At 38.2% G+C, this 9,631-nt stretch overlaps 1 protein-coding gene across 1 annotated transcript; it reads right to left on the minus strand.

The window, feature by feature from the left end:
• Positions 1 to 292: 292 nt before the first annotated feature.
• socs1a (suppressor of cytokine signaling 1a) lies at positions 293 to 2,496 on the minus strand. Its single transcript, XM_026947078.3, has 2 exons — positions 2,310 to 2,496; positions 293 to 1,185 (listed from the first exon to the last, which is right to left on the minus strand). Exon 2 carries the CDS (start codon positions 1,104 to 1,106, stop codon positions 546 to 548), a length of 561 nt encoding a protein of 186 aa, XP_026802879.1. The 5' UTR covers positions 1,107 to 1,185; positions 2,310 to 2,496; the 3' UTR covers positions 293 to 545.
• Between the last annotated feature and the right edge of the window lie 7,135 nt (positions 2,497 to 9,631).

Below are 9,631 nucleotides of genomic sequence, written 5' to 3' on the forward strand. Positions count from 1 at the left end.
TCATAATATCTTTGTGCCTGTAAAAACATAAAGGTTCCACTGTTTCTTTTAGGAAGTCTGAAGCTTCCTGAAGTTCCTGGCGGCACTCCTAAAAGAACTTCCAGAATACCTTTGTTTCACAAAGTGAAAGTAATACTTGAAATACTCCGTTTAGACCACGAAAATCTGAAGTGTGTTCTGTGTGTGTGTGCTTTGGTTGTGAGGCGAAATCTAACATTCAGACGTCTTTTCTGTGTCTTTTCCCCTACCAGTGTAGACAAGTGATGAATAAAACAAACCAAAAAGCCAGATGTGTTTTTCAGTGGTTTAAAAATACATTTATTATTATTAGTATAAAAATACTGGTAGAGAAATATAGCTTTTGCATAGCAAAAATATAACCACAGGAAGCACTCGGACTCCCCTGGATGATAGTGTAAACATTCAAAGATGACGTAAACTTCCATCTGTTCAAGTCTTTCCAAAATGTGCTACAAAGTGCTTGTTTGGAGACGTCAAGTATGGCAATTATATTTCCGTAGCGGTGCGTTAATGCGTCCGAGCCTTCAGAGCCGATACGGAAAAGAGCGAAGGAAGTCCTTGACGACGGGATTGACCGGAAGTTGATCGATAGCCTGCGCTCCGGACATTTCTATAATCCGTTTGCGGCAGAGTTCCTGCAGAGTTCGTACGCGCTGCTTCCTGTACGGCCGCTGCAGGCTCTTCTTTGCTGAGCTGGAGTAGTGTTCCAGTAGCTGGAAGAGCGTTTCAAACGACTCCTTGCTTCCCATGAGACTGAAGCGCGAGCTCTGGAAGTGTATCCGAACGCTGACAGGACCCGAAGGCGCCCTGTAGCTCAGCGTAAAGAAAACGTCCTTCTGTTGACTGTCCCGGATCAGAAAAGTTCCCACAGGTTCCTTCTTGAGCTTGTGGTGGGCCTCCTCGACTGTCATGGGCCCCCAGTAGAAGCCACTCTCCTCCAGCATGGACGTGGTCTCAACAATGGTCTTGAAGTCGCTCTCACTCCTGAACGAGCGGAAATGCGTGCGGTTTTCGGAGTGCAAGTGCGGGGCTCGGCGATCCGCTGAAGTGCCTGACGTGTCTTCCACGGCGCCGTGCGCTACCATCCTACAAGGAAGACCAGCTCCTGGCGCTGTCTTCCATAGCGTAGCGTCATAAAAGTCATCTAGGTGAGGATCATGAGGTCTGATGGGAGGGAACAGGGAGAAAAGAGACAATATGTTATAGTTTGAACATATAAGAGAAAATATGTTATAGTTAAAAGTCAGAAGTGCAAAACTGTGATTTCAGACACTTAATAGAGGCGTGGCCAAATTCTAAAGCTGCGTTTCGTATTGAAATATCAGGATGCAAATAATTCCACAGATCAGTTTCTGTTTCCTTACGTTTCATATCTCGCACAGGAGCAGTGCTGAAACTGCTGTAGTTCCCATTACACTGGAAATGGAAAGCACTTGATTTTTAGGTGTCGCTGATTTGAATTAAATGACGGTTTGAAGCTTTTGCATAAGATCATCGGGAATTAAGATATCTGGCAGCTCTCTGGGGTTTGAATGCCAGCCAGAGCACAATAACTATAATTACACTTTCTGTGAAACACTAAAAAACTCAACTCTCTCCAGATTTGTGTAGTAACTCCTACACACGCGTCTAAGGCACCATAAAATGGATTTTTTTTCTAACACTTGAACTAAGTTTCTAATTTCAACTAAGTTTAATTATTTTTTTTTTTAAATAGAACAAAAACACTGTAAAGGAAAAAAAGCATTCGGTGCACAATTGACCTCAAATTCATGTACGACTTAAAACACACCAGCTGAAATGGAGATAAAGTTGATGTTGGAACTTCTCACTGTCTGAAAATTCATCTCCAGTGTTTACAGTTCAGCCCTGTGGGAACGGACAGGACCTAGTCCCTAAGTGTTTGTAAAGACAACTTGGCAACAGTAATGTTTCTTTTCGGAAGTATTGATGTTTCTGAGGTTTAGGTTTCATGAAATTCCAGGAGGCGCTCCTCAAAGATTTTTCCAGGAACATTTTGTGTTCACAATGAAAACTACTCTGCAGTGAAACTCGACTCCCTGAACTACTAAGAGAACTATTCAATCTGACAGCAATTCATTAAGGACTACAGTGATAGATTAAGTTCAGATTCTGAAGTTGTGCTAAATCTTGGCACACACACACACACACACACACACACGCACCGACGCACGCGCGCGCACTCATCCACTGCGGATATCTGGCTTTAATTAGCCCTGTATAGGCGGTTTGAACAGCGGGGTTTTGGTGTGAAAAAGCGCTCTTACCGTTCAGCACAGCCTGTAACAGAGAGCAAGAGACCGGGGAAACATGGCGTCTGTTCGGCTTGTGTATGAACTCCACACCGCGCCGAGTTAATTCCATTGGCCTGAAGCCTGAGCTCCGCTTTGCGCTCCTGTAAGATCCTCGCGTGAATCCTGAGCTTCTTTATTTATTACAGCACGCTAAGCTCCACCCCTCCCTTCTCTCTCTCTCTCTCTCTCTCTCTCTCTCTCACACACACACACACACACACACACTGCATTTCCCGGAAAGTTTGCTTTCGCTTTAGCATTAAGCTCTTCTCTGAAATCGTGAGGCTGTGCTTCAAACCGCAGTGCACACACACCACCGTGTCAACACACGAGAGCTGGCTACCATGACGACCGAATATGAATATATATATATATATATATATATATATATATATATATATATATATATATATATATAGTATGCACATAATAAAGAAAAGCTGCAGATCTGCAGATGCACTGTTGGGTTGGAGGAAAATAAATAAATAAATAGGTTCCATGTTGCATGTGCAGAAAAGTTTCCAGGTAGAAAACTAGAACAGGTAACTAACCAGAACCCTAGAGGAACTATATTTTATTTATTGATTTTTTTTTTCCACTTAAGGTAAACATATTTGAGCCCCTTATAATTCAGTTTATTATATCTATCTATCTATGTATCTATATATCTATATACAGATGATAATCCAACTGTTAAACTATTAAATATTAAGCACATTAGAAAAACATATACCATGCTGTTTATTTATGCATGCATGTATATATGCACATGCATTATATAACCAAAAGTATGTGCACCCCTGACCATCACACCCATATGTGATTCTTTCTCAAACTGTTTGAAGCACACAAACAGTACAGAATGTCTCTGTGCTGTAGCATTACAGTTTCCCTTCACTGGAACTAAGAGGCCCAAACCTGTTCCAGCATGACAATGCCCCTGAGCACAAAGCGAGCTCCATGAAGACATGGTGTGTGAAGGTTGGAGTGGAAGAACTCGAGTGTCCTGCACAGAGCCCTGACCTCAACCCCACTGAACACCTTTGGGATGAACTGGAACACCGACTGAACCCCAGACCTCCTCGACATCCCAACATCAGCGCCTGACCTCACTAATGCTCTTGTAGCTGAATGAACACAAATCCCCACAGCCACGCTCCAACATCTAGTGGAAAGACTTCGCAGAAGAGTGGAGCTCATTATAACAGCAAACACAGGGGAATAAATCAGGAATGAGACGTTCATCAAGGACATATGGGTGTGATGGTAATGGGGTGCACAAACTTTTGACTATATAGTGCATGTGTCTCTTAATGTTATAGTTCATAATGTTAACAGTCTACACTCTGAACATGCAACAAAATATGTGACTCATAAAGCTGCATGTAAAATATTCACAGCACTACAGTTCATTTGCAAGACTGTAAGTTTGCACTTTATACACATAAGTAATCTTATAGGCTTATTAGAAATCTTTACCATGCTTTACTGTTGATTCAGCTTAGATATTGTGTTGTTGCAGGAGATGATTGAATGTCACTGTATCTGTTTGTGCATTGTGTGTTTATTAGAGCAAATATTTGTTCAGAAAACTATCTGTGCAATTCACACCATGTCATGTCGCCAGACTGTTGCTTTATAACGTCTAAAAGTGCTGCAATGAGAACAGAGCTGCTGTCAGTTTCATTTACAGCAGGAACGTTTAGTGTTTATGTTCTCTGTTGTGGATGGATGTGCATTAAACCTAAACCCAAACATGGCACAGTAAACATGGCTTAATTACACACTTGGCGAGGCACGCAGCAAGACGTGCCTTGAGGTGCACATTAGGACGTGTATTTGCGTGTAGTTAGTTCTCTGTGACAGCTGCTACTAACAATGATTTCATTGTGAAACTGAAATGCCTTAAAACACACACACACACACACACATCTCTAGTCAGTTTGAGTCAAATTGACTGACTGCGTATGGCTACTTTCATTTCTGTAGAGTTTCTCAGAAGTGCTCCTGTTTACTGCATGGACATTTTTTTTCCTCTTTCACATATGGCAGAGCAGATTATATCACAGCAAAGATTGCATGAGTAACTGCAGTTCCTCCGAGCATGTGGTTCACTTCTAAGCAACTGGGTCCTTTTGGGGAAATTGGGATTTTTGTCCTTTATTTCATTATTATATTGCATTTTTTTTTAACAGATTTATCTAGTTAGATTTAGACAACCACATGTTGGTTTTATTCTGCATTTAAGCTAAAGACTTTAAAGTCAGTATAGGATAGTATTATTTTAGAGTATTTTTGCTTAGCTAATTACACTAAGACTAAGGCTTGTGCATGTTTGCTGTAACATAACATTAGTGTAAAGTTAACGTAAGGTTAGCGTAATTTCTTTGTTTCCAAAGCACACAAGTTGGGTCTGTTTGATTTTTTTTTTTTCTTTTGTTTTTGTTTGTGTTTTATTATTATTATTATTATTATTATTATTATTATTATTACAAAGGTGAGTCAAATAAAAACCTAAAAAAAGTGATATAAATTAGAGAAACAGTACATTTGTAGTCACAAAAATAAAACATTTTCTCACTCACCTCTTTTACTGTCACCTTAATCCTGATACACCACAGTTGTGACAACTATTTACAATAAACAGTGCGATTTTAAAAAAAAATAAGGCTTTCATTTGACTTACCCTTGCATTATTATTATTAATAATAATAATAATAATATTTTGCATGCATGAACCTGAACAGGTAATTAAAAGAGGTTACGAGGTCACAGTGGGAAAAATCTCTGTGTGCGTGTGTATGTATATCTGTGTGTGGTCTCTGTTTCTCTTATCATCTTGCAGTTGTTTTACGGGAAAGTGAAAGTGAAAGTGCAGCTGGTGTTCGCCATCCAAACAGCAGATGTCGCTGTTTCTTAAAACTAAAAGTGCACTCATTTCTCAAGCTCTTTCCATTTTTTTTTTAATTTAAACCAGTCAGTGCAGTTAGTTGAATGAGCCCATAGCATTTTGCTGTATTAGTTTATACAGTAAGGTTATTAGTGGATGTTAATATTTCTCAGAATATATCATTTTGTGCAGATATGGTGCAGGAGGTACACACAGCTCACACCGTGTCACGTCACCAGACTGTTGTGTTATAACACCTAAAAGTGCTGAAATGAGAACAGAACCACTGTTAGTGTAATTTCTGGACATCAGAGTCGTTTAGTGTGTATAGTCTCCTTTGTGGATGGACATGCATTCAAACGTCCACCCAAACACCGCACAGGAAACAGGCTTTAATTAGCATTAAATGTGTTTATTCTCCGTAACACATAAATTAAGATCTTTCCCTGGTGTTTATTTTAATTATCTTTTGTCATGGGTTTACTCCTGAGAGCAATCTCTATCAGTACTTTTTCTTTTGAGTGAAAACTAGTCTAGCTTTGAGAAGAGTATTTCTTTCCTTCCCCACAGTCCATCAGGGAATTCCATCCTAAACTTTATCTACATAAAACATAAAACTGAATCTAATGCATGTGAGAAACTTTTATTTCATCCAGGTTAAAGCTTTTCTTTTTAAGGTGCAAGCTAGACCTACAGCTACTTGAGCAAAACATGACTGTTAAATGTTTTAAGTGTGTTAGTTTTTAATCATATTTGTTGCCTCGGTTTCCATGAAATTCCGCGCAGACTTTCTGGGAATTTCGTTAATGAAGCACAATAGGATGCTTCAGTCTGAATGCAGTGATAAGAATCAGATTCTGTTCTTTGTCTCTGCCTTCGGTCACTTTCACATTCAACAAAATTCTCACAAGTCACATGACGTGTACGTCTTGCGCATTTCAAAGGAATGATTAATTATTAGTTAGGAGCCTGTTGGAGTTTGACCTCTGTCTGCTCTAGTGCTGTGTTTCTTTTAAGTCGACTCACTGCCTGGAAATTCATTTTCTATCACTTTCAGGACAACTTTAGAGTGTCGTTATTTCACACCACATCTTTCTGTGCTGAGCTGCTTTTACTTTTTATTTCATTATATTCCAGATTTTAATAAAGGAGGAATTATAGCACGTTTGTTCAGCTTAAAACCAACCTGTGTACAGCAGCGAGTTAATATCGTTTATCATGTAACGTTTCTCACTTTATCTAACACAGAACAAAATTTGACTTTCATTCAGGGCCGCTTCTGAACATTTAAGGGCCCAAAGTAACACCAATCATTTTATTTTATATGCAAGAAAGAGTAAAATTAATACTATTAATATTAATTAATACTTCATTATCTTGGATGAGGGAAAAACAATGTAATAGACAATAAAATAGAAACAAATGAACAAGAATGAGTTTTTGAAAAGACAGTAAGAAGCGGCAATTATGTTTAAAGTCAACAGGTCACTCTTGTCATAGCTAGTAGCAACAAGCTAGCAACTTAACATGTGTTAGCCTAACAGTTTTAGTCTAGATACTAGCTTACTGTCTAGTTAGCAACTAACGTTTTCCATTTCAATTACAACACACGGAAATAAGAACGTGCCAAACTGACTAAATCCAAGTAATTAGCATTCATTTCTTACCTGTGTCTTGGGTTCTGTTTTTTCTGCCCCAGAGAGACATGAACGCTTCATGAACGCTGCTTCGTCATGATCTGACATTAGTCACCTAATTTAGTTAGGCAAATCGCGGTTTCTATTCTTTTCTCACCACAAGGGGGCGCCTGCGTCTGCCTGAAACGTAAACCTTTTCGCCAAATGATAGTAAAGTGTGATTTGTTTGCGTATCTAATGTAAAAATTACAATATGGCGCCCACTGGAGGTTACACTCTTAAAAAAGGGTTCTTTAAGGGTTCTTTGATTAGTTAAGGGTTCTTACTTTGAAAAAGAGAGTTTTACTTGGAACCCTTTCTGATAGGAAAACTATCTGTTGTAGAATCTTTAATAGTTCTCTAGTTCAGATGAACAACCGTAGAACTCTAATGTTTGCTAATGTTTTTTTAAGAGTGTAAATTCTTAGATAAATGGTTCCTCGTGGGTATATTAAGGGTTCTTAGCTTCATAAAATGGTTCTACTCTGTGTTGTAGGGTTTTAAGTAGAACCTTTCAATGGTTCCACAAGAGGAACAACCGAAGAATCCTTTCGTTTTTTTTAATTTATAAGGGAAAAAAAATGGTTCAGAGTACATTAATGGTTCTTTGCTTCCTAAAAAAAGGTTCTAGTTAGAACTATTTCTGATAGGAAGGTACTTTATTGCAGGGTTTTACATAGAACCTTGAATAGTCCCACAAAGCAGCAATCAATGAACCCTTAAGGGTTCCACTTGTTAAAAAAAATATTTATTAAGGGGTTATTATAAGGATTAATTAAGGGTTATTACTTTTCTAAAAGGTTCTTCTTAGGACCTTTTCTGTTAGAATTTGTTTTACACCTTGTTTTAGGGTTTTACATAGAACCTTTAATGGTTCCCTTGGAGTAACAACTCTTAAGAGCTCCTTAAGGGGTCTAATTTTTTTTAAGAATTTATAATCTTGGAAAAAATGGTTCTTTAAGGGCCCATTGGATGATTAAAGAGATTTTAACTTCCAAAAAGGGTTCTACTTAGAACCCATTCTGATAGGAAACACTTTGTCTTTAAGGGTTCCTCCAACCGAAGGGCCTTTAAAGGTCTTTCTCTCTCTCTTTTTGGATATTGGGAACCCTTTCTGGCAGGAAAACACTTTGTTGTTGGGTTCTACATAGAACTTTCTACAGTTATTTCAGAGGGACTCTTTTTGTTAAAGATTATACACTCTAAGGCTTCACTTGATAATTACAGATTATGCGAATCCTTTCTGATTTCAAAAGAACTTTGTTGTAGGGTTCTTTAAGGTGGACAACTGAAGAACTTAAGGTTCCTAAATATAAGGGTTCTAAGAGTAGACGAGACGAGACTGAGAGAGGAGTTTGTTAAGTGGTTTGCCTGATGCCTGGTTACTGATCATTTATTTTACTAGTTCTCTTCTTCTGTTGTTTATATGTGAAGAAACATTCTTAGAAAAAAAGTACTACAGGAAGAAGAGTTCAGAGAATTTCAGGTGTGTAAATAAATATCTTTCCAGGAATTTAAAGAGATGAGGCAGTCTTGTTAAAGGGACGGTTACAGGAAATACAGGAAGTGTCTTTAAACCACATGACCACTTCTGCTAGTCACGGAGAAAACACCAAATTTAATCATGACATGACATACAATGACCTCAGTGTGAGTTCTCTGAAGCTCTGTATAAACACTGGAAGACAGGAAGCTGTGATGATTATGACATTTCATTTTTTTTATTTTTACTGAGAACCTGTTGTTTGCATGACATCTCATTTTTCAGCTTCTCATGTATTGGTTTAAGAATTCGAGCCAGGCTAAAAATAGAGTGTAAGTCAGGAATAAAACCCTTGTGATGCACTTTAATAAGTGGTGTGACGAAGCGGGGTTACTGTTACCACCCTGAAGTTGATTATTTATCTATAACAGCATGTCCCTGAGTGTTTTATTCCTCCTACACCATAGCAGTCTGCCAACAATTACTTTTTTTTTTTTATTTATGATTGACACATCATACTTTTTATTCTTTTACAATTACACTATAGGGAACTAAGTTGTTCCCTCACCAGCCTCTCTTTTTTTTCTTTCTCTTGAAGATAACATGACCAAAAAAACCCCACAGCTTTACTGAGAAATTGTAAAGTGTAAACTCCTCTGTCCTGAAGACGTCAGAAAACGTGACCTTACAGCTTTACCTCTGACACTGAAGACTCCTTCCGTGAATGTTAAATTAACATCCCTGTGCAGAAGACTTCCTAAATTTTTCTATAGAAACAGTAACGTATTAGAACGAGCGCATTAATAATATAAACCTGTGATGTGCAGCCGCACTACTGTCAGAGCTGCTTGTTACAGAAAATTAATCAACACCTTCTGACCAATCAGTGTCCAGAATTCAACAACACGTGGTCTAATAATCTACTGAAATCTTGAAATTATTTCTAAATCTTTTGGACCATAAATATTTAGCTATTATTTTATTGTTGCTATAATAAATGAAATATATTCCTCTAACATTTTTTCTTCAGCGTACTTCTGTGAAAAAATGGTACAAAAATGGTTCCACTAAAAATGTTCCTGAGCAGTTTGCTTTGGCATTGCTCTGAAGAATCTCTGGCATTGTCATTATTAAGAGGAATATTGAATCCCTTTCTGTAAATCACTTGGTCATCACCTTCCTGCTTTGTAGTATATACAGCAGTGTATTCCAGTATATACCAGTCATCATGTGACGTCTGGGTTCT

The sequence above is a fragment of the Pangasianodon hypophthalmus genome, chromosome 13, assembly GCF_027358585.1.
Source record: "Pangasianodon hypophthalmus isolate fPanHyp1 chromosome 13, fPanHyp1.pri, whole genome shotgun sequence".
Lineage (NCBI taxonomy): Eukaryota > Metazoa > Chordata > Actinopteri > Siluriformes > Pangasiidae > Pangasianodon > Pangasianodon hypophthalmus.

Excerpts from the sequence above, each read along its gene's own strand:
- socs1a (XM_026947078.3), bottom strand. The coding sequence starts at position 1,106 with ATGGTAGCGCACGGCGCCGTGGAAGACACGTCAGGCACTTCAGCGGAT.